General features: G+C 34.7%; 1 protein-coding gene across 4 annotated transcripts in view; it reads right to left on the bottom strand.

Moving 5' to 3' along the window:
• The window catches only part of LOC101709629 (fibrous sheath-interacting protein 2-like), a 38,615-nt gene that overhangs the window by 4,710 nt on the left and 7,961 nt on the right, over positions 1 to 25,944 (bottom strand). For 2 of the 4 annotated variants that reach the window (XM_087200350.1, XM_087200349.1), the window contains exons 2-4: positions 24,850 to 24,927; positions 18,586 to 18,707; positions 13,249 to 17,934 (exon numbers count right to left, since the gene is read on the bottom strand). In XM_087200350.1, coding sequence (XP_087056476.1) covers positions 15,698 to 16,684 — 987 coding nt within the window. In that variant the 5' untranslated portion in view covers positions 16,685 to 17,934; positions 18,586 to 18,707; positions 24,850 to 24,927 and the 3' untranslated portion in view covers positions 13,249 to 15,697. The other 2 variants (XM_087200352.1, XM_087200351.1) reach the window with 2 other exon arrangements.

Below are 25,944 nucleotides of genomic sequence, written 5' to 3'. Positions count from 1 at the left end.
CTCTCAATTTCCTCATCTCTAGAATGGAAATGAAGCTATCTTCCACGGCTATTTCACAAGGTGTGCAGTGAAATATATGTGTGAAATCTATAGATTTTTATACACATGTATTTATCAACAGCTCACACAAGCAATTGCGCTGACTCACTCTTTGAGGTAACGCACATTCTAGGGGAAAAATAAAATAAAACCTCAATTTCACTGAAATATGAGGGAGATTGAATTGCCTGATAAAATTAGTACAATTTTATGCGTGGTTAGTTATATTCTTAGTGTCTGAACTCCATATTGCATGTAATGGTACTGACCTTTGCATTTAAATGCCTGACCAACACTGGGATTTAAGTTTCTAGGCTATACAGGGTTTCAGACCTCCAGGACAAACTAGAAAATTACTGATATAATTTAAGAGGTCCAAATATTCAGATTTATGTTACCTGAGATTTTATTGTATATTTTACAAAACTAGGAATACGTATGCCCAGCCTGACTTCTCCATTGAAGTCTAGGCTAAAACATCCAATTGTTTATGTGACATCTCCACTTGAATGTCTAATGGGCATCTCGATATCAGCAGCCCAAATGCTATTCACACGTGCAGTTCTGCCTCCTTAGTTCATACCTGGTCTCGCCTACCTCCCCACGTGCCTTCATGTACATGGCAATAGGCTGTTTTTGGAAATACAGCTGTGAAAGACATAAATCCCCACTTCATGAAAATTACATTCTAGAGATAGTCAAAAGTCAAATATCTAAAAATTTTCAGGGAGAAAAAGAAAGTAGAGAAGTAGGATAGGAAGAGCCATGATGGGAAAGAACTACAATTTCAGAGAATGTGATCAGAGAAGGCCTTTCTGAAAAAGTTACATCTGAGTGAAGATCTGAAAGTGAGGAATGAGCAATGAAGATACAGGGGGGGAAACCTCAGGTGTATCAGCAAGGGTAGAAGCCTCAAATGCCTGGAAGGTTGGAGGAACAGTAAGGAAGTCAGTGAGGTCCGAGTGGAGTGAGCCAAGAAGAGAAATAGAGGAGGAAATTACAAAAGTAGGAGGGGTCTTAGGGTGCTGCCTGCATGGTTACTTGTAAGCCACTGCAGTGACTCAGAATCCTGTCATAAGAGAAGTGAGTACTTACCAGTGTGTGAAGCTAACTTCCATTCTTACCCTTGGACTCCCCACCCAGGTTAAAATGCAAATTCCATGACAGCGAGGACATGGACTATTGTATCAGAAAGGGGACTCGCAATATATCTTTGAATAAATACACAAACTTTTGATTTGGACAGCTCCCATATTATCAAAGGATATAAGAGCTAAGCATGATCACAACAATGAAGTCGGAGAAAACAAACTGTATAGTGAACTTAAGGACAAAAGATCCAGGCAGAACTCTGGTTTTCACTTAGACTGACACTGGATGCATCTCTTCCTCACCCACAGCTGGAGTTTTCACATCTATAGCACAAAGACAATTCTACTGCTGTATACAGTTTCCATCTGGGCCTAACAGCTCATTATTTCATAGTTCAGAAATCCAATCAGTGTCTGTTGATACCTACAGCTTATGGTATATTCTGGGAATTCATGCATACTTCCTGCGGTTCTCTGAATTATTTATATTATTCTATGGACTGCCTTAATGAAAATGATTTTCATTGCCAAGTCAGGAGAATGTTTCTTTTGAAAAACAGTCATGATAAAATGTGGTTTGAGTTTCAAGAACACACAACACTCCACATTTTGTGCATCCTGTCTTTTAGAGAACTACAATTTCCTAACAGATGTTCTAAGGAGACCATAAAAATGAGTACTTAAAGAGAAAGAAAAGAAGGTCCATCCTACCTCAATTTAGTTTTTGAAAGCCTTGTATATACTACTACAGCCAAGATATGGAGCACAGAAAAATACTTTTTGGAGGAAATAATTAAAGTCCAAGATAGTGGGTTCTGGTCCAGATACAAACTAGCAGGACAATGTCCTTTTTTTTCCTCACAGAAGCACCATAATGATAAATTTATAATACAACACAAAGTATTTGATACTAAAATCATTAATGAAGTCTTAACAGCAACTCAGACAAGGCAGTTTGCGCCTTTTAACACCTGAGAGATGTACTATCACTTTCCAACATCACATACTCAAAGGAAAACAAAGAATTCCTTTCAAATTTGATAACTAAAAATTTATCAAAATTTGATAACTAAGTTATCAAACCAGCAGGTGAAGTTTCATTTTGAATACTTTCTAAAACTGAGAAAAGTATCCAACCTTTTAATATCTTACTGGTTGGGATAGCATCAGAATCTTCTTGCCCACTGAAACAAAAGAAAAAGAGACATTGTTTTTTATTTCTGTACTTAATAGATGAAATTACTAATAAAGCAAAAGAGCAATCAACATTATTCATATGGAAGCAAATCTGTGATGTATTGCTGAAATTTCAAACTATTTGAAAATGACTTCCAAATTGCCTTTTTCCACTTTAAAAATTGTGAACAGAAAATTTACCAGCTTTACTATTTTAAGTGTATAGTTCTGAAGCATTAATTGTATTTACACTGTTGTGTAACATCAACATGTACAATGCCTCACAGGGACATTTTCCTCGTCTCCACTTGAAACTGTAATTGCTAAACACAAAGAGCCCTTTCCCTCTCTCTTCTCCTCCTGGAAACCACTATTCTACTTTCCATCTCTATGAACTTCACTACTAAGAGCATCATAAGAATAGAATCATGCAGTTTTTGACCTTTTATAACTGACTCATTGCAATTAGCCTAATGTCATGGAGATTCTTGTGTGAGGTAGCATGTATTTGGATTTACTTTCCTATTAACACTGGATTATAATGTCTTGAGTACATATGACAGATTTTGTTTTTCCATTCTTCCTTTGACAGACACTTGGGTTGCTTTCACTATTTATTGCAAATGATGCTACATGAGCATAGGTAGGTGTATAAATACCTGTTCCAGTTCTAATTTCAGTTCTTTTGGATATATACTCAGAAGTAAAATTACAATACTGGACCACATGCTAATTCTATGTTTAGTTTTTTGAGACAATAATCATGTTTTCTGCAGTTGCTGCACCATTTTATATTCATATCTCCCGTGCATGAAGGTTCTAGTTTCTCTACATCCTTAATGAATGCTTGTTATTTCCTTTCTTCTTCTTTTTTTCCTTACCTCTCCTCTTACTCTTTCCCTGCCCTTCCCCCCAATAGCTCTCCTAATGAGTTTACAAAAGTATCTCCTTGTGTTCTTGATGTGCAGTTTCCTGATCATTAATGAGGTTTAACTATCTTTTTCTGTGCTTTTAGCCATTTGTACAGCTTCTTTTGAGAATTTTCTACTTAATTTGTTTGCACAGTTTTTTCACTCAGGTTGTTTTTGCTTATTGTTGAATCACAGGAGTTCTTTATATTTTTTGCATATTAAGCCCTTACCACATATATAATTTGCAAATATTTTTTCTCATTCCATGTGTTGACTTTTCACTCTGTTTACAGTGTCCTTTAAAGCACAGAAATTTTTAATTTTGAGGAAATAAAATTCCCCATTTTTCTTTTCTTGCATGTACTTTTGGTGTCATACAAAAAATTACTGCTAAATCCGATGTCATCAAGCTTTTCTCCTATATCTTTTTGTAAAAGTCATTAGTCTTGATTTTTAAATATTTGATTCATTTAGAGATAATTTTATATGGGATAAAGTAATGGCTCAACTTCATCTTTGTTGTTGTTTGTCTTTTGCATTTGGATATTTATTTTTCCCTAGTATCATTAGTTGAAAAGCCCATATCTTACCCTTATCAAAAACATTTGAGCAGATACTGAAAGGTTTACCCCTGAGGTCTTTATTCCATTTCATTGCACTATAAGTCTGTCTTTATATCAGTACTGCACTTTTTGTTAACTGTGGCCTTTTATTAAGTTCTAAAATCACAAAGTGAGAGACCTCCAGTGTTATTTTTCAAGGTCATTTTTGTGGCTAAGGGTCTTTTAAACTTCCAGTAAACTTCAGGGTGAATTTTTCTTTTTTTTTGGTGTAAGAATTTTTTTGATTCTGTAGATCACTAAGGAGAGTACTGGGATCATAACAATATTAGGTTTTCCAATTTCTCACAGGAATGTTGAGTAGTTTCTGGTGTACAAGTCATTTGCTTTTTCAATTAAGTGTATTCCTATTTTATTGTTAAAAGCTAGTGTAAATGGAATTTTTTCTTAATTTTTGTTTTAGAGAGTTCATTGTACATATATAGAAAAATAATTAATTTTGTGTGTTGAATTAGTATCCTGCTATTTTGGTAAATTTCTATTAATTTTCAAGATTTGGGAGGACACGTTAGAGTTTTTCATATAAAATCATAATCTGTAGATCATATCATCTGTGTATATCTTACTCCTCTCCTCTGTCTTTGAATGCCTTTTATTTCTTTTCCTAACTAATTTCTCTGGGACTTCCAGGACCATAATAAATAGAAGTAGAAAAGTGAGTCTTTTTTCTTGCTCTGGATCATGGAGGGAAAAACCTTCATTCCTGCACAGGGAAGACAATATCAGCTGTAAATTTTTCACATACGGTGACCTCACCAGAGCTTGTCCTTCTGCTCCAAGTTTGTTGAGTGTGGTTATTATGAACACCTGCCTAATTTTTCTATTTCTTAAAAAAGTTTTTTTTCTGCATTCATTGAGATAAGTATAAGTGTGCACATGTGTGGATGTGTTTTCTGGTTCATTCTGTTAATGCAGTGTGTCACCCACATTTGTTTTTGTATATTAAAACTCCCTTGCATTCCCAGAGTAAATCTCACTTAATCTTAGTGTAAAAATCTAACATGCTATTAAATTTGGTTTGTTAGTATTTATTAGTATTTGTTAGTTATTTGTTAGTATTTATTAAATTATTTATTATTTTTTTGATCGATACACAACTGGCATACTGGTTTGTAATTTTATTTCTTTGTAGGTTCCTTCTGTGGCTGCAGATTCAAGGTAATGCTGGCATTTTGAAATTAGAAGTTTTATCTTCATTTTTTGGAAAAGTTTAATAATTGATATTAATTCTTTAAATTCTGCTGGAATTCACCAGCATAATCATCTGTCCTGAGCCTGTCTTCATTAGGAAGATATTGATTATTGAGTCTCTCTACTTACTACCTACTTACTATTGATTACTGATTCTCTCTACTCTCTCTCTTACTTACTACAAGTTGAAAACTTGTTTGGGTTTTTCTAATTCATCCTGAGTCTGTGTTTGAAGGTTGTGTGCTCAGAATTCATCATCTCATCCAGGCCATTCAAGTTATTTACATAAAACTTCATAGTTTCTTCTTATAATCCCTTTTCATTTTTGTGAATTCATTGGCAATTTCCTCTCTTTCATTTTCTCCTCTTTTTTTCTGTGGACTTATTAGTGAATGTTAACACTGCATTGAGGTTTGTTTTGGAAAGTTGGTACATGAATGTAATCGTGATGGTTTGTGATCTCATCAGCCCCATTCCTTACTTCACCCCTCATGATAATCCCCTTCTGCATCTCCAAGAGACTACCTCCTGGTATTCTGTTATCTCTTCTTTATTTACTAATTTATTTTTACCTTTCTCATATAAGAAAAAACTTGCAATATTTAATTTCTGTGTCTGGTAAATTTCATGCAATACAATGGTTTCTATTAACCTGCGTATGACACTAATTCAGTATTCTTTCATTTGAGTAATACTTCACTGTGTACATATACCATACTTTCTTTATTCATTCATCTGTTGATGGGCATCTGGGCTGTTTCTATAAATCAGCTATTGTGAATAGAGATGCTATAAACATGGGCATCACTGCAATATGTCTTTTAACTCTTTGGGGAAAGTACCCAGGAGAAGTAGAGCTGAGTCTGGTCTGGGGATGTAGCTCAGTGGCTCTGTGCCTGGCAGTGTAAGGTCCTGAGTTTGAGTCCAGGTACTAAAGGAAAAAAAAAAAGTATAGCTGGGTCAAGTGAAATTTCTACTTGTAGTTTTTTTGAGGAATCTTCATAGTGATTTCCACAGTGATGATGCTAACTTAGATTCTCACCAAGCACATAGAAGGATTCTTATCCCCAAATCCTTACCAGCAATTGTTGCCTTTTTGTGTCCTACATAATAGCCATTATGACTGCACTAAGATGGAATCTAAGTATGGATTTGATTGACATTTCCCTAATGGCCAAAGATTGTGAATTTTTTTTCACATACTTATGAGCCATTTGTACTTTTTCATTTGAAAAGTGTCTATTCATCTCATTTTTCCCATTGAGTAATTTGTTATTTAGGGGTCTTTTCTTTGTGTTCTTTATATAGTTGACATATTAATTCTCTGTCAGAGGATTAGCTGGCAAAAATCTTCCTATAGTCTACAGGTTGACTCCTTACTTTGTTGATTGCTTTCTTTGCTTTGCAGAAGGTTTTAATATAATACATACCATTTGCTGATTCTTGGTATTATTTCTTGTGCAATTAAGGTTCTTTGCAGTAAATCCTTACCTATGCCCATGTCTTCGACTGTTTCCCCTATTTTATTTCCCAGCAGATTCAGTGTTTCTGTTTTTATATCTCGGTCTATTGTGGATTATATCTTAATGTCCCACCAAAGCCTCATGTGCTCAGAGGTGCGGTTTTGGGAGGTGATTGTATCATGGGAGAGTGATTAAGACTAATTTACTGATGAGTGTATACCTGCATGTATTATTGGGAGGTGAAGCCTGGTCAGAGGAGGTGGGTCACCAGGGGTGTGGCCTGGAAGGGTGCATCTTCTCCCTCCTTGCTCTCTTCCTCCTGTCCTCACCCCTTCCCTTGCTCCCCCTCCCCCATCTCTCTCTCTTCCTGTTCCTGCCTCCATGGCATTAGCAGCCCTCCTCTGCCATGCCTGACTCCAGTGCCATCCTGCCTTGGAGCCCGGGCACAATGGATGGAAACCTATAAAAACTGTGAGCCAAGTGAACCTTTCCTCATTTAAATTTTGGGTGTTGGGTATCCAATTTGATTTGATTTTAGTACAGGGTAATATGTATGGGTCTGGATTCATTCTTCTGCAAGTGAGTAACCAGTTTTCCTAGCACCATTGGCTAAAGAGGCTATCTTTTCTCCAGCATTTGTTTTTGGGCACTTTGTCAAAGATCAGATGGCTAATGGTGCCTGGGTCTGTTAATGTGTCTTTATTCTATACCATTGGTCTACATGTCTATTTTTGGACAAAACTATGATCTGTTTATTAGTACAGCTTTATAGTCTAACTTGAAATCTTGAACTGTCATGCCTCTTGCTTTGATCTTTTTGCTCATAGTTGCTTTAGCTATTCTAGGTTTCTTCTTGCTCTGTATGAATTCAAGAATTATTTTTTCTACTTCCATAAAGAATAATGATGGCTTTTCGATTGGAACTGCATTAAATCTATATAAAATGTTTGGTAAATGGCTATTTGATAATATTGATTCTACATATCTTGATAAGATCTTTCCATTTTCTAATTTTTTTTCAATCTCTTCCTTCATAGTACTAGAGATTTTATTATAGAGGTATTCTACCTTGTTAGGATGATTTTCAGATATTTAAGTTTTTTGATGCTACTTTAAATGGGACTGTATTCCTGATTTCTTGCTTTGTGGGTTCTTTATTGGTTTACAGTAATAATATTTATTTTTTGTATGTGTTGATTTTGTATCTTGCTACTAAGTGCAATGAAAATGAAGACCCTTGTTTTGTTCCTGCTTTTAGAAGAAAAGTGTTCAGTTTTTCTCCATGTAGTATGATGTTGGCTATGGGTTTGTATAAATACCTTTTATTAGTTTGATGTAAGGTTTTTCAATACCTATTTTTGTCAGTGTATTTTTTTTCTTGAATGTATGTAGGATTTTCTCAAAGATTTTCCTACATCTATTCAGATGATCATGCAATTATTATCCCCAATTCTACTTATATAGTGTATTGCATTTACTGATTTATGTATGTTGTACCATGCTTGTATCCCTAGAATGAAGATGAATTGGTCATAATTATGATCTTTTTAATAATTTAATTATGTTCACATTAAGTGCTAATACTGCAAGTTATTTACCAATTCCTGTCATTGTATTATTTCTTCAGTTCTGATTGCTTTATATTTTCCGCCTCTTTAACTATTCAGTTAGATGTACTCTTTTTGGGGGGCTCTTTGTCTCTTGAGTGTCTAGAATTCTCTTGAATTAGTGGTCATGAATTTCTTTAAATCTTCTTTGTCATTAGAGATTTTTATTTTTCCATCCGTTTTGAAGGATAATTTTGAAAGATATAATAATCTGGATTAGCAATTGTTTCCATTCAGGACCCAGAAAACTTCGCTCCATGCTCTTCTGGCCTTTAAGCATGATGTGTCATGGAAAGGGTTTTTTGTTTTTTGTTTTCCTGAGCATGTCTATTTGGAGTTATATACGCTTCATTTACCTTGGTGAGCATTTTATTCCCTAGATTTTGAAAATTTTCCTCAATGATTTTGAGGAATAATTTTTTTATAACTTCAGTTTCTGTGTTAATTGCTCTCATTGTCACTAGGTCAAAATATCTAACAGCTACAACTTTAAACAAGTGGAGGTTCACTTCAGTCCACATTTTAGCAGTTTCAGACCATGAATTTTTGCAGCATGGCTGAAAGGACTAGTGGCGGGAAGGTGCTCACCCCATGGAAGCCAGGAAGGCAAGCCGATGAAGGGAGGAGCTGGGAAGGGAGATACATCTTTCCAGGAGATGTGCACAGTGATCTGCCTCTTCTGCCCAGACCACACTTTCTAACAACACATTCAGCTACGATTCTTCCATAATAAAATCACCTTCCAAGCACATGAGCTTTGGGGGTCCATTTTAGATCTAATGTACAACATTCTTTCCCTGCCTCCCAAAAGATACATGCAAATCTCTTCATGCAAAATACATTTAGTGCATCTCTAAGGGTTGCCAAATTTGAACAGTTTAGCATGTGTTAAAATTCTAAATCTGAAGCCTCCTTTGAGACTGCTAGAAAACTCTTGACTGCGAGCCCCTACGAAAATTAAAGGGAAAGTTAAACATTCTAACTTCCAACAGGGTAAATATTCCTATCCCAAAAGGGAGATAAAAGCATATAGAAAGCAGCAAGACTAAAGCAAAACCCAACCACAGCATGGGATACATTGAATGCTCTAGCTCCCTGTCCAGTTCTCAGGGTGAGCTGTGGTGAGATGTGAATGCTAATAGGCTTAGGCAGCCCCATCCCTGTATCATTGCTGGTGACTGTAGCCTTCATGATTTTTCTCGGGCTGGGATTTGCTCAGTTGCTGTGGCTTTCCTCAGATGTTTTATGTTCCTGGCTTCTCCAACTTTCTGGGGGAGGAGGATGTACTTTTGGCCTTTTCTCATAACTTCATGCATTGTCTTTTCAGCAACACAATGAGCCTTCTTCTGAGATCTGATTGGAAGTTTTCTCAACCCCACAATCATTGCATTTTTCCACCATGTGGATGACAGCAAGATCTTCTGCCAGCTTTCACAGTAGTCAGCCCTCCTTAAATTATGGCTGCAGAAGCCTCCAAGAGCTTGGATAATTGAGCTCTATGAACCAAATCCTCAGGAACCAATTTCTTAGTCAGCCTTTCTCAAGCAGTGTGCAGATCCCTGCTAATAGTAACTCAGGTATAGCACCACCATAATCCAATCACATTTCAAATCCCTGAGGCTTTGGGGGCTATTTTCAATCGAAACCATGTTTCCTTTTGCACCCCTTCTTGACATCTATAATTCTTAGATTTGTTCTTTTAGAGTCATTTGGGATCTCTTAAATCTCTCACACTTTCTTGTTGTTTAGAGCATCACTGAGTCTATATCTTCTTTTCCTCAAGACTTAATGTTTTCTCTTTTGATTGTTCCTATCTATTTGCATGGTTTTCAGCTATATATTTCACTTCCAACATTTTTGCTTGATTCTTTTTTGTAATCTCTAAGTCTTTACTAAAGTATTCATTCATATCTTTATTTGAATTTTCTTTAAGCTCATTTATCAGCTTTTTAAATAGAACTATTTAACTAGGTCTTCTCTGAGCTCACTGAACATCCTACTAATTGCCTTGTGCATCTGTCATTTTGCCTCATCTGTGGGTCTCTTTAAATATTCTAAAATTTGTCTTTTAAAATTTTGTCTGTAAATTTATGCCTTTCAGTGCTAATGAGGACAGCTTATGGGGGAGGTAAGAATTTTTGAAAGTATCTTTTTGCCTTATTGGCTCATATTTCTACTGTTTTGTATTGAGAGTTGAAGATCAGTTGTGGTAGAAAGTTCTGTTAATACTGTGGAATCTCCTTAGTTAATGGGTATCTTCTTGTTATTGTAGCTTTGGCTTTGGGTGTGCTTTGGTGTTGATGCACCTATTCAGTCTATTCAATGTGTTAGGATCAGTTCTAGTTTCTGTATGCAAGAACAGAACCAGTTTTATTAGCATCTATAGAATCAACTATGTATCAACACATAATGCAAAACTTGTTTAACAACTGCACATGTTTTTCAATAACTAAGGAAGACAGTGGATTAGTACTGATGACAAGTAGGCTGGGATAGGGAGAATGAGAAAAGGAAAAAGGAAGAAGTAAAGGAAGAAAAATGTTCATTAAAAAAGGAAAGAAAAGAAGGGAGATAATAGAAAAAGAAAGAAATAAAGATAGGCCTTTTATGACCAGAGTAGAAAAAAGTGGGTTTGAGAGCTTTATTGCAGGGGTGGGAAGAAGGAAGGAAAAAGGAGTAAATCTAATTAGAGATTAAAGGAGGTTGAAAATATGTGATATACTAGGAGAAAGCTTGTTTGATCCTCAATATAGAGCTCTTGAATAAGGTCAACCTGACGTGTCAATGTATGATGTTGAATACACAAAAGCGATATTTAACTCACATACATATTCTTAGATAGCAAGAGTAAAAAAATAAAAATGATAAATAATAAAAATATGTTTTTCTAATAAGTATTTGTGTCATGAGAAAGCAAGAGAGAGGGAAGACTTGAGAGGGTGTGATAAGGGGTGGAAAGAGGAGTCAAGGGAGGAAAGAATGGCAAGTACGGGACAATCTGAGGCTGAATACTTGTGCCTTTACCAGGCACCTCATTCTTCCCATAAGTGCTACACTCAGATTTCTATGTTTGTTCTAATTTCATTTACCGGGAAGATGATGTGAGATCTTCTTGGTCGTATGAAGATGTGCTCATAATTCTGTGTATGAAGTGATGTCTTGGTTCAGTAACAAGACTTCTTCCTTCATTCTGCAAATTTGCAAATCAAGTATTACACAAAAGTAGAATTTCATATGTACATTCTCATCTTACTGGACTTTTTGCAGTCTAATTCATACTTTAATGAGACAGTGTTTCAGAGATTAAAGATGGATGAACCCCACAGTTCTAACTGAAATGTCCTTCCTTGTATAATTCTTTTGAAATGATCAGTGAAGATATTCTAAATTATGAGACTGAGTTTTGAATAGATTTTAAACATAACATAAACCTAGTGGAGTCTGAAGGATATAATTTTCAAAGTTTAATGGACAGATAAAGAGTAAGCATATCTGCCCTTGTTCCCCACCTTAAGGAGAAAGCATTGTATCTTCTCCATTCATATAAGGTGTTCTCACTGGAAGTATGGAGTGCATGTCTTTAATCTGTTGAGAAGGTTCTGTTCTACTTCTAGTCTCCTAATAGTTTTTACCATGAACAGCTGTAGAATTTTCTATTTCTAAACTTTAAATCTATCTTCATCATAGTTTACTAAGTTTAAAAAGCAGAACAGAGATATAACTAGAATTCAGAAGCCCGCAAGCTCATTTATCTTAATACATACTCTGGTCTATTTGTTGGGAAAATGTGTGTGTCTGAATCGACCAAAGGTCAATTAGTTTTCTATTAGTTTTCTCTGGCTCATCTCAGCTCTTGTGTCAATCTGGGAATCATATCAATTGAATGATTAATTCAAAATTTTCTCATTAGGAATTCTAAATCGTATATTCTCCAAACATAGGAACAGAGCATATTTTTAGACAAGGATAAACCATTGAAGGATACATTGTCCTTTGAGGTTTTGGAATCGGTAACAAGAACTGCCCAGTACAGTGAGAGTGGAGTTCATGGCTGATTGTAAGAGTAATATTAAAAATATTTTCAGTGACTTGTTACATTTGGGCAAGATGGCAGACTATTATTTAAGAACAAAGTTAGCTATGTAGTATTTCCAAAGATTGTAACCAATTAAGAGAAAGGATTTAAACAAAGCCAAATTTTCCCCTCCCTCCTTTTTTTCTTTCTTTTCTACTAATGTGGTTATTAGGCAATAATGTCAATTTCTATGAATATTTTAAACATTTTTCTGTCTCAAGCAGCTCTTAGATCCATCCTTTGGCATGAGACTCAGAGAAATGTTCAATGAACAGCCCAAATACAAAAGGGCTAGAATCTATAATTTTAAGTAATTACCTTGTGTTTCTCCTAACTGGTTTCCATGTATCCCCTCAACTTCTAATTAATCTGAGTTTCTTTGCATTATCTGCTTTCCCTTAGTTGAAGTTCATTGGTATATCTTATTTTACCTAGTTTGTAAATATTTACAGGCTTAGGAGGCCAAATAAGATATTTTGATATTCTTTTCTGCCTAATGAACATACATTCTTGGATAGAATTTTTGATCTTCTCTACTCTTTCGTATCACTGGGAGTCATGTTTTTCACTTACCTTGGGGCGTGATTCTTTCTTCGTGGAAGAGTGTGCTTCAGTCAAGGTTTTGGAAGTGGCCATGCTGAGCTCAGCAGTAGCCCTATTTATTACCTTGTGTCTTGTTAGAGCCGATTATTTGATTTGAGGCTGCCTCTGTACATTCAGTATTTGAGGTAGCTGTGGGCTGAGAATGTTTTGTTGAAGACTTTTTCATGCTGCCCGAGACAGCTGCTGCCTTGGAAGAAACAATTGTGCTTTGCATGAGCTTCACAACTTCTTTCACTTCATCTTCAGATGGTTCTCCTATGGATTTTTGTCCAAAATACTCTCCTAAAACAATTTCATTTTCATCGGTAGTTATATCATCTTCTGTATAATATTCTGTATCTTCCTGATCAATATCATGAACCACTAACCAAATGATTAGGTCTTTTTTGTTTCGAACATCTTTTAAAAGCTCTACCTTTGAGATATCAGGCTTTCTTATATTTCAAAATGGATTTCTGCAAGCAGCCTGAAATTGAAGGTGCAAAAAATATTAAACAGAAACATCTCAATTACTTTTTCCCTAGCACTATTATGACATAGCTATTTTCTTATGATTTGTTTCAATTTAATATCTTCAAAGGCCACTGACTGGTTTATAAGTAATATTTTTTTAAAAAGACAAAAATACATTATTTTCTGATGTTTCTAATTTTTTTCACTTTCAGATCATATTCCAAAAATTAACTCTAACATAGGTTCTATTTTGCTTAAACTTTACATTTTTTACAAAATAATTACTTGGGATTTTTGTCATTTCTCTTAAAAATTTTGTGATAGAAGTGATAATTAAGTATTTGATCATAGAGAAATTTAAATACACACATATTTTTTTAGAAAATGATCAAGATATTTCCCGATCTTCACTTGTAAAACTAATGAGTAGCCAAATGTGTGGAATCTGAATTTTTACTTCATAACCTTCCACTCTTGATCCTTTAGGAATATTGTCCAAAATATTCTTTAAAGCATAAATCTTTATGTCTTCTCACTTCCCTGCTCAAATTTCCACTTCCATTTTCAATGTTAAAGACAGATCAAAGATAAGACTGTTGTAATTAAACAACAGAATTGCCCCATTCCTATATCCTCTTACCACATGTTTTAACCTGTAAATTTATTCAATAATTTTAGAGTCTATCTTCCTTCCTTTTCAGATAATAGTGTCTTTATGAATACCTTCTGTGGAAACAAATTATTAGAAATAATTCTTCTAAAAAAATTCAAACAATCAATTTTGATTATCCATTCTAGTAGAGAAGAGTGGGCTAGAAATTCCGCAATCAGTCTACATGGCTTTGGCATTTGTTATTCTAAGAGTTTTTACTATGCAGATGTCAGGAAAGTTGAGAATTTATGGTATTTCAAAGCAGAAAATTAAATTCTACGGCAAAGTAAAAAAATGTCTAGACTAGTATTTGATCTAGACTAGCATTTGATCTAATCTCTTTTTGTCTTTTACTTCTCTGTCCCTTTGTTGAGGACAGACCATGCTCATTCTCAGACTGCTGCACAAATTTTATGTGCCTAACTGACTTATCTATGGCTGCTGCCTCCTTCCCTCCATTTCTAGGTTTGTTTTGCTTTCTCTTAAAAAGACACAAGTAATTGTTCTTGTTTATTCTCACTTTTTGCTTCCTGAGGTTTATAAATGTCTTTAAAAGAGGGTTGGTACCTAAAGTAGGATTTCTTACAAACAATTCTATAATTTAAAACTGATTTTCAGTAATTATATTCTATAATCTTTTCACAAAAATTTGATTGCCAAGTGTTATTTACATATAAATGAATACCACTAAGTTTATGCTAATGTAGTGACAACCTAGATGAAAGGTAATTTTAAAACCCGAAGAGAACTAAGTTGCAAAGAACTAAGGGTAAAGATTACTAGAGGAGGCTCAATCCATGCCAATCTCAATATTTAAGTTTTAAAATATAAAGAAGTAATCAACTCATCTATGAGTCTTGAACCTTAGTTCAATGGGTGCTGAACAGTGTTGGAAAAAATTCGTTCTGAGTGGATGCCCCAAGGAACATGTTTGTAGAAAACCTTGTTTGACATCTCCAGGCCACAGGCCATGCCCCTCAGCACACATGAACCTCTTAGCAAAGTCCCACCGCAAACACAAGATGCTTTCATATACATTAAAATGAGTCATGGAATAATATAACTTGATACATTTCCCACACAATTTTGTTTTCTTCACTAGATGTTTTCTTATAAAAAGCAAATAATTTTTGACATTTTGAAGTCTCAGTTAATTTAATTGATTCATGGCCTGTGTATAGGGCTACAGGACACAGCTGTGTCTAAACCAAGCAGAAACTGTTTCATAAAAATAGCAATGGGGAGCTGTGTCTAGAAGAAGGGTAGAGGAGGAGGGAAACTGGGTATCTCTTGAGAGGATAATGTAAATGGGAAATAGCGTAATTAATTTAAATCTCAACAAGTGTAATCTAGGAGTTTGGAGTTTGCAGTCTAATGTTTGTTGATGAATGTTATTAAAAGAAAAGCAACACTACTGTGGAGCTTTAAATGTGAGAATTAAAATAACTTTAGATGATTTCATGCACCCTGATATTCTACTAACTGGCCCATTTTGAACATCTTTAGATAGCCAAAGGAAGGTTTAAAGGAATTATACAAAATTATGTTTCTTCTGAGACTTGAAATAGGAATTATAACTTCAGTCTGGTATTATTGTCAAGGATATGTACTTATATCCCTATTATTAAGAAACTTGCTAGACTAAGTGGATTATCTTTGGAAAAATAGCCCAAGACCTTTCAAGAGAATCTCAGACCTGATGAAGCCAGGCCTGGTGAGTCATGTGACTGTACAGATGAGCTAGTGCAGCCAGTGCTCTGCCCGCCTTGGCAACAACTGCAAAGGTGCACTCCCACATTTGCTAAGGGTTTCAGTGTCACTCATTTTTCTGCTTTGCCTTTGCACTTACCTCAAAGGGCTTTATATCCAGTCGACCTGTAGTATCCAAAGAGGTACGTCTCTCTCTCTCTCTGTTTTCTAAATCAGGGGAGCTTACAGCGGCGTAACTCCTCCCATTTACTGATGCTTGTCTCAGTTCCTCTATGCTATGTCCAGTTCTTTTTAAACATTCCGTCTTCATTTTCTCTAGTGGCTGAGTCTTCACAGAGATGACTGCTAAGTGCTGGGAAATAATATGTGGATCTACTTTGATTGCTTTTCTTCCAACATGTGGAATTATTACAACTGAGCATTCTTCTCCAGATTTATCTTCCTCCAACTTACTTTTGCCATCTACCATTTTCTCAGCATGCTTTTCTGTCTTTTCGATGATTCTATCAACGTCCAGATCTCCAAAGATACCCATATATGAACTCGTTGAGGTTGCCCTATCCAGTGGAACTTTTGAAACTCCATCAACAATTAAACTGGCCACCTTAGGGAAGACTGTATTTGTATCTTTTAGGTCATAAAGTTCTTCATGGCTTCTGGATTGTTGCAGCATATTACCATAAACGGAATCAACAACCTGAGAAATCATGTCCATTTCTTCTAGATTTGAAGAGTAATCTTCAGGTTCAGCAGCTACTAGAATAATATTATTTCGAGAAACTTCAGCTGTTACAGATTTTGTCAGTTGAGATGCAATTTTATTTAAGTTGGTTTTTGATAAACTGTGTGTATCATTCCTGGAAATACAAGGTGACCTTACTAGTTTAGCCAAGAATAATGCCAGTGCTTCCTCTAAAACATTGGGATCTAACATAGAACACTTTTTGGATGAAGGGTGTTCCTGGGACTTAAATTTATCAACAATTTTGACCTCTTTTTCCATAATTTTGACAGCTTCCAGAACTAGTTCTGAAGTTGATATTTCTTCTTCTATTTGAGGTTGAAATTCAGAATTGGAAATTTCCTTCACCATTAAAAAACCTATTATGTCAGAAAGGACATTAAGTCTTTAAGTCTGACCCATTAAGTCTTTAAATATGGACATAGGGGAACCAGAATGTTTTAAAAGACTGGTATAAACAGAATTAACTACTTTTTCAATAGTTGCACTGTTAGCTAAAGATACAGTGGGTGACTCCTTGGCAGGTCTTGTAAGTTTAATCCTACTTTTGGAGACACATTCTTGGAATGAATTTAGTATTTCTGAGGTTATTTTTTGCATTTCAGTTTGTGATTTGGTTTTTTCCTTATGCATTTTTGGAAACATAGATAAGAGTTTTGAGAAAAATTTTACAGCAATTTCTTCTATTATACTATAAGACACTTTATGAGCATGTGATGGTTGAGGTGGAGTGGTCTGGATAACATTGTAAAGGATACTTTCAACAATGCTATCAACTTCCGCACACTGATGTGGAGTTAACTCTCCACAAAAGTAATTTTGCAACTGATTGCCAGCCACTTCTCTTAGAACTAAGTCAACTATGGTTTCTGAAAGAAGTCCGCATCCATTTGATACACAATTTTGTATGATTTCTTGTGATCCAAATTGTGCCAAAAGATTATTGTAAATGGACTGAACCACCAATTCAATAATCTCATCATCATTGCGATGCAAGGGTTCTACATATTGTATAATCATGCCTTCATCTTTGGAAATCTCTGCTGCAATTTTACTTACTAACTCCATCTGAAGGAAATCAAATTCTTTGGAAAATTTGTTTTCAGATGTTTGTGCTTTGGTGATGTGATAAAAGAGTAGAAATCACATCTTCTAAAAATTGGTGAGGCAACATTACAGTATATGGTAATATTGTCTGACATTCTTTGCTGGCTGTTTGGGCCACCTTTTGGATCTTTTTAACAAGACATTTAGATTTCAGAGGCAAACAAGCTGAAACTGGAGCCTCATCACAAAATATCAAGTTAAGCTGATGTTGATAAAGTTCACTTATTACTGCACTAGTTAACTGTTTTACGAAATTTCCATTACTGTTAATGTCCTGACAAAGAGATTCTGGAGATTTATATTCTTTCAAAATATTGCAAATAGAAGAGTGAGTGACTCTACTGACCAGTGTTTTATCAATTGATGGCATTTCATCTGGGACAGGTGTCTCAGGTGAAAAAGGTCTTTCTGTCACTTTATGCATGTCTGGCATTTTATCCACGTTTTTTAGCTTGATGATGGATGATGCTTCCTCTGTAGTTGATTCTTTATTCCTGGAAGGTGTTGTAGGAACTGATGACACTTTACTTGTATGTGGGAAAAACTGATTTCCCTCCTCAGGACTAAATACCTTTTTTTTTTTTTTTTTGTATTAAATTCTTTTATTGGTACATTGTAGGTATACAACACAATTACATTTCTCATTGCGAATTGTACCTTTATATAATGCATCTTGGTTCTTATTTTTTCCCCATTCCTAGCCCTCCCTTCATGCCCTCCACCCTTCCCTATTTACAAAGACTTTATTTCCATTTTTTCCATTTCTCATCATTTTTTCCTTTCCCTTCTTTCCTTTCCCCTGTGCCTCCCACTACCCCTACCCCTTTGGACCTTTTATTCTTATTTTACATTATCGATTATTCATTCTAATAATTGGTACATTTTAGGTATACAATATAATGACATTCATCATTGGAAATTTGCACCTTTACATAGTCTCTCTTGGTTCTTATTTTTCACCCTTGCCCAGCCCTCCCTTCAACCCCTCCAGTCCTCCCTATTTACAAAGATTTTGTTCCTATTTTTTCATTTTCTCATATTAATCCCATTCCCTTCTATCCTTTCCCCTAGCCCTCCCACTTCCTTCCCCTTTGCCCCTTTTCTTCCTATTTCACGTTGCTTATTATACATTTAGGACTAAATACCTTAATTTGAGCATCTGAGAACTCCTTCATCAGTGACTTGAGAAGCATCATAGCTGCAACATAGAGTTCAGTTTGTTTCTGATCATCATTTACACTTACACTTTTTTCAAATGTTTCCATTTCTGGTGAGGAAGAAAATAGCAGTTTGTTAACTATTTCATTGACAACATCTTCAAAAAATTTAGCAGGAAAAATTCCAGCTTTACTTTCTGGATGATCTGTTTCAGTAGCTTTGCTTTCAACCTCCTTTTCTCTTACTTTCTCTTCCTCTTTTTGTCTCTCTTTCACTTTCTTTCCTTCCTCTTTAGCACGGTCTTTTTTGTTAATTGAGGGAGATAAACCCTTTGTTGTAACGAACTGAGTAGACTTCTTGCCAGTCTCCTGAATTACATTTAGTGCTTTACTACCTGGGGAGCTTTTACTGAGTCTGTGTTTTGAAAAATCTGATGGTTCTTGAACAGAAGGCCTTAATAAAATTATATCAAATATCTAAGGAATAAATTCCACTAATTCTATACAAACTCTTTCAGAATATTGAAAAAGTGTGATTCCCAAATCATACTTTGAGATCAGGATCATTCTGATACACAATATCATTTACCTAATATTACAAGAAAACCAAACCTTAAGCAATTTCCCCATAAGGAAGGAAAAAGAATTATCAACAAAAAATCAAATCCAACAATATATAATAAAGATCATGTGTGAGGAGTTTATCTTAGGATTTAAGCATTAGTTTACCACTCCAAATCAAAATACCTTATCAAATTACAGATAAAACAAAACAAATTTCATGTGACTATCTCCAAGGTACAGAAAAAAATTGAAGTTCAACACATACTCATTTTAAAACCTCTTACTGAATTAGGAATAGAAGGGAGTGGACATCTGTTAAAGGACATCTTCAAATACTTATAGCCAATATTCTCACTAATATTAATGACTTTTTCTTAAGTTTTAGAACAATATTAGGATGCACCCAACCACCACTTCTGTTCAGCATTCTATTAGATGTCCTACCTAGACAGAAAAGGAAATGACAATTAGACCTAAACAAAACCCCACAGGCTATTTATTAGAAATTTAAATTTCTAAATTCTTTTTAGGAATTTAGAAAGCCCTACAACAACCTAGAAAGTCATACTGGAAAAACAACAAAGACTGGATAACTCAAGTTGCTAGATTTTTTTAAAAAGACTTATTATAAAGCTATCACAATAATAATGCTATAAGAATGCACAAGAATAAATACAACAGAAGATAATGTTTAGAAATAAACCAATTTATCTATGATCATTTTACTTCTTCAAATCTGTCACCAAACTTAATGGTGTTGAACCAACTGGATGTGTAACAGATAAGCTTGGTTCATCCTGTCTTTCCAGGTAGCAAGGAAACTATCAAAGATCACCAGAGTGATATCATAAAGACTCTGGAGTTATCTCTAAGGGACTTCCACTTGCCAGAGCTGTCACAACTTTAACATTAATAAGAACAGTAACAGTGCTACTATACTGATAAGTGTCATGAATTTAAAAATTTAAATAACTTGATGTATTGCAATACACTGAATTTGTTTAAATGTGTGAATTCCTCATAACATTAAAGAAAAGTAACAGCACATTATGGAGGAAGCTATTGAAACAATTCATTGTGAAAACTGATGCATGATAGTAAAATATTTAGCACTTACTGTTTTTTTCAAAAACATTCACTACCACAAGATAAGAGCAAACCATGGGGGGGGGGCTTTTCCTAAAAGTATTCTATATAATCTAAGAAATGATAGAATTAAAATATTCCAACTTTGTTATCCTTAGATTTATTTATGAGTATACGTAGGCCTTGAACCTGAAGGACTGCAAAGATCACAGAGAAAACCAGGTATAATATGCTTCTTAGAGGAAAGGTATACCACCTGTATGACTCAGTCTTGCTAAGACATTCAACATGAATACTTCTGGATCTAACTGGTACTTTATATAAAATAGAGAGGAAATAACATACAGAACTAGACTATCGAGGTGGAATCAACAAGAGGGCAGTTTGTGAAGAACCCAACAGGATAATCAGGTCAATTTTCTTTTATAAACAAACCATCCTCCCGCCCCCAAAAAGAAGGGAGAGCCATGCATGGGAGAAGAACTTACAGATTAAAAGATACTAGAAAAATATTAATCCATTAATAAACTGATCACATGTATTCAAACATCAAAATATTTTGTCATATATAATACTATTGAAATGTTAAATAGTGTAAATATTTGGTGATATTATGGAACTATTAATTACTATGTTATGTAAGATGATAATGATATTATGGTTATGTATTTTTAAAATAATTCTTATCTTTTAGAGTTGCATGTTGACATACTGATGGATGAAATGATACTGTATGTGTGATGAACTTCAAAACAACATGGCATCAGATGGAAGTTAGAAGCATAGACCAAAGAAAATTGTCCATGAGTTAAAACTGGCCTAAAAACAAGGAAGGCTTTACCAGGCTCTTCTGGTTTTTGTTTTGTTTTGTTTTTGTTTATATTTGAAATATCTGATAAGAAAGGCATAAAATACCATTAAGACTGTGGAAATTTTTGCCACAAATAAAAGATTAAAGTCTTTATCACATCAAAAAGAGCTCATCCAAATTAACCTCAAATAAAAAGTAGCAAATGTACAAGCTATAAAGAAAAAAGTTAAATTTATTGCACTGAATTAAGAACTTCTGTAAAGACAGAATAGAAAGAAGTCCAAAGATAGAATAGAAAGAAGTCATAAATTATAAGATGAAATTTGCTATACCATATACATGAATATAATAGGTTAGTATCTAACGTGACTAAAAGGTCTTCCAAGTCAGTAAGAAAATCAACCTAGGAAGAAAGAAATGGTAATTTTTCAGAAGAGTAGACATAACTCAGAATCCCTAAATAATCATTATTCATGTTTATAAAGTAATCTATACATACAAGAATGTTCAGTGCATCAAATTACCAAATTCTTTCACCTACAGAAAATGCAGATGTAGAAATTATAGTAAATTCACACAGTGTGATATGACTAACAGTGAAACGAATTGAAATTTCAAGCAACACATGGATACTTTGAAACAGTGCTGAGTGTAAAAAGCAAGTCACAGACTTAAAATATCACATCAATCATATTAAAATATTTTAATAATGTCATTTATATCTGCTATGGCTTGTGTTTAAATGTCCCCCCTAAAGCCTCATGCAGATAAAGTGGAGCTTTCTTTTTTAGAGGTTGCTGAATCTGGAGTTTGTGATCCTGGGGTTAAAGGCATCTGATTACTAAACCACTACAGCTGAGTGATTGGTTTGACCCTGCTCTAATCCCAATAGTCTGGATGGGATAAAAAGGGCAGAAACATGCTGTTAAGGCCCCTTCTTGCTTTTGGTATCTTCTGGCACCATGAACTGTTGCTGTTCTGTCATGTGACACTCTGCTTGGAGCCAGCTGATTATGGACTGAAACCTCTACAAACCCTTTCTCTCTAACTTTGGGTGTTGAGTATTTGGTCTCAGCAACAAGAAAAGTTATCAGCACAATATCCATCTATAAATGTGTCTATATAATAATTAAAGTATATATTCTATTTTTAAAATATTTATGATATTCACCAAAATTATGTAGCAGTTCCCTTTGTCAGTGAGGAAGTTGGCTTCAGGGAAATTTTTTAAAAGTTATCAATCTACAGTTTAAAGATTCACAGTGAAACTTAATGGAGGGAAGAAAGACACACAGATGTCCACACCTAGACATATCAGAAACTGGAAAATTAACATCCACTCCTAAAATCAAAAATAACCAGAAAAACAGCACATTTCTTATTGAGAAAATACAATTAAAATATTGCAGCTACCTCATCAGAATCATGAACACACTGAAATGAAGTAACATTTATAAAGATCTAGAAACAAAGTAACTGTCAATTTCCAAGTCTATTAATAAAAAAAAATAAAGACATTCTCAAAAGAAAGAAAACTGAGATAATTCAGTGCCAGAAAGTCTTTTCTAAAAAAGATATCAAAGGAAGTTATAAAGATTAAAAGAAGATAATAACAGAAAGACACCTGCAACCCCAGGAGTTAAGAAAAAAACAAAATAACAATTATTGTAGCAAATACAACAGACTTTCCTTCACCTATTGAGTTATCTAAATATATATTTGATGATCCGAAATAAAATAAATTACATTGATTAGAGGTTTGATGAATATAGATATAATACATAAAACAATTATAAAGGGGAAAGGAGTAATGGGAAATTTGTAATAGTGAGGTTAGTATATTCTATTTAAAATAGTAAAATGTTTACTTATAGTTGGTTATGAAGAACTAATTAATTGTGTAATATAGAAAAAATACTATTAAAACTATCCACAGGGAGGAAATACAATAATAGGCTACTTCAAAGCAAATTTTAAAAATTATAATAGTATCAAAATGAAGTACTCAGGTAAAAATACACCACAATATATTTAGGATCTGTATGCTGCCGAATGCCACAAAGCACTTCTAAAAGAAATTAAGGATGGCTTAGATAAATCAAAAGGTATTCCATGTTTATGTCTGCAAGACTTTGTATAATAAAGATGTCATTTCTCTTTAAATTGATTTAAACAAGTACATTTAATGTACTTCATTAAAAATCATAGCATGATTTTACAGTTGTAGTTTTGCTAATTATAAACATTTTTGTAGAATGGCAAGTGAGTCAAAATAGTTAAAGCAATTTTGAAGCAGGAAAATTTGCTGTAAACATACTGTTCTTTGCAAATATAGACAGGTATCCTTCCTCAGATAAAGACTGACATGGTTGTACAATTCCTTTGTAATGGGGCTATTTCTCCACACTGTGCTAATGAAGTGTAGAAGTCCAGTCTCTGGACAACTGTCATGGTGGCTCGGAAGCCTGGCAGGGCTGAAGCAGTATTTCCCATCTATGATCATCCCCTCAGATACCACCCAGTTCTCTGATAGCACGTTGCTCAGTCTGGGTTGCATAAAGCACTGTGTTTTCAGTGAATGACTTTGGCTGAGATAATTTTGCTTTAGAAGCAAAGAATATAATTTTATCATATATGTTCACTAGATATGGGGCTGATGTTGTCATAGCTGTGTGTGTTTTAGTAATTCTTCCATGTTTGGTAAATAAAACAAAACAAAACAACAACAAAAAAAGCCCAATCATTTGGACTTTGGGACCATGAATCTTAAGAGTTGAATTAAGTGTTTACTCATAGTTGGTTATGAAGAACTAATTAATAATGTAGTCTAGAAAAATTGCTATTAAAAACTATACACTGAGAGGAAATACAGTAACAGGCTGCTGCAAGGCAAAGTTTAGAAACGACAAAAGCATCCAAAGTGGTCCTGAAGGGAAGAGCACTCAGGAGTCAGGGCTGTTTCTGTCCAGGCTGCTGTTTGGATGAAATTAAGCAAATTGCATATGCAGAAAGGAATGAATTTGTACTTTATTTTCTTTAGGCTTTCACTGACAAGGATAAGGATACTTATATTGACACACTGATTTTAAGTTTTAAATGTAATAGTGGGAGAAAAGTCCTACTGTTTGATTTTTAATATCATATTTTATGATGTATTTATTAGGAGATACTTTTTCTGTTATGTGGACTCACTGTCTAATCTAATATATCTAATGGCAAATATCAACTGACATAGGTAAGAAATGTGACAAGCGACATTTCAATAAGGCTTATGGTGGTTTTGGAGTTAATGCACTTAATTTCTGAGCCACTTAAGAGTTTTCTGAAATAATTTTAAGCATTAAAAATATTTTATAATTAGGTATTCTATATTGCAAATATATTTATAATAAACCTTTCATCTAATTTTTTTTTGAGAAAAGGTCTCACTATGTAGTGCAGGCTGGCCTTGAACTCACAAAGGAGCCCAGGCTGGCCTAGAACTCAGGGCGATGCTCCTGCCTCAGCCTTGTGAGTGCTGGGATTATAGGCATGTGCCATTCGCCTCCCACCCCCAGGCCTAATTTTTCTAATCATAGTGCAGTGGAAAATTCAAAACACTAAATCTGTTATCAAGTGATTAAATTCTGAAACCAAGAGCTACTATAAAGTCGTCGATGCCCATCACTCTAAGTCAGTCATTTTCCAAAAAGAGGAGAGAATTTCTGTGCACTAAAGACCATCACCAAACTCAGACTTTCCCCAAATTTGTATTCTTATCATTTAGTAGTTTTGTTCCTTCATGCAGTTACCTTTATGTGCTTTGTGGTCATCAGTAGAATGCAGTAATTTTATATCATCTTGATTCTTGTTTTTCTTCTTTCCAGAAGCTTAAAGAAATGAAATAAACATGTATGTTTTTAATAAATGCTCGGAGGAGGTGATCCCTTTGCTGACCTGTATGTGAAAGTGTGGGAAACACAGTAAATGAAGAGACATGAAATGAGGATGAAGAATCACTCCTCCAATATCTCCCTCAAGGTCAAAGATATACATGGAAGGGCAGAGTTCTCTTCTGTGAGATAGGTAACTATGCACTGGAATGTACTGTGGAAGCCTGTGAACTGTGGGTGTGTGTACCAGCTCAGGCATGGGGCCGAAGAGCCACCAGCCCACAGCGCCTACTGCAATTCTTGAATTAGCATTAAGGCGTGGCATAAGCAAATATATACAATAATACAATACAGGATACCATGGACGGTTAACGTATAACTCCTTCCTTTCTGACAGAGGAAATTATAGTTTCTTTTTGACTATTGGGTAGGCAGCATCCTCGCTGCATGTGTGCTCAGTGGGCCTGCATTAGAGACATAAAATGTGAGAGTTATAGGCATGTCCTCCTCCCTGCACTGCAGCATTCTTCTGCTCTACTTTCCTCTCTCCTTCTCTGTCTCTCTACAACTTTTCTGCTTGGTGGAAGATGAGCTTATTAGAGTGGAAAAATTGAATTCTATTCATGAAATAATTATTCTTGTATTAATTCAAGCATATAAAATTTTAAATATATTTCTACTTCTTCAAAAGATTTGAGGTAACAGATGTTTATGATAGTTACTGGACATTCTTTTCTCATTACATGAGAATCTTGACAAAAATGTTGGGATGTGTGTAGTTACTGGAATCTGAAGCATCACTTCAGGTAATGTTATCACTGCCCCCAAGAATAAGCAGACTGAAATAATCCATTTGGAGAACCTATATAGTGTATGTTTGTATACACAATTTAGGCGTATATGTATATAGTGTATATATAGTGTTTATATTTGTGTACATATTGTATATATCAATATATAGCTCTAAAAGGTGAGAGTGATTTAAGCCAGTGGGAAGTATGTAATGCTACAGAT

This window comes from Heterocephalus glaber, unplaced genomic scaffold (assembly GCF_053883595.1).
Source record: "Heterocephalus glaber isolate CG9 unplaced genomic scaffold, H.glaber_assembly_v1.0 deba00001743, whole genome shotgun sequence".
Lineage (NCBI taxonomy): Eukaryota > Metazoa > Chordata > Mammalia > Rodentia > Bathyergidae > Heterocephalus > Heterocephalus glaber.
Note: the sequence above shows the minus strand (reverse complement) of the source record. Positions and strands in the feature narration are given on the sequence as shown.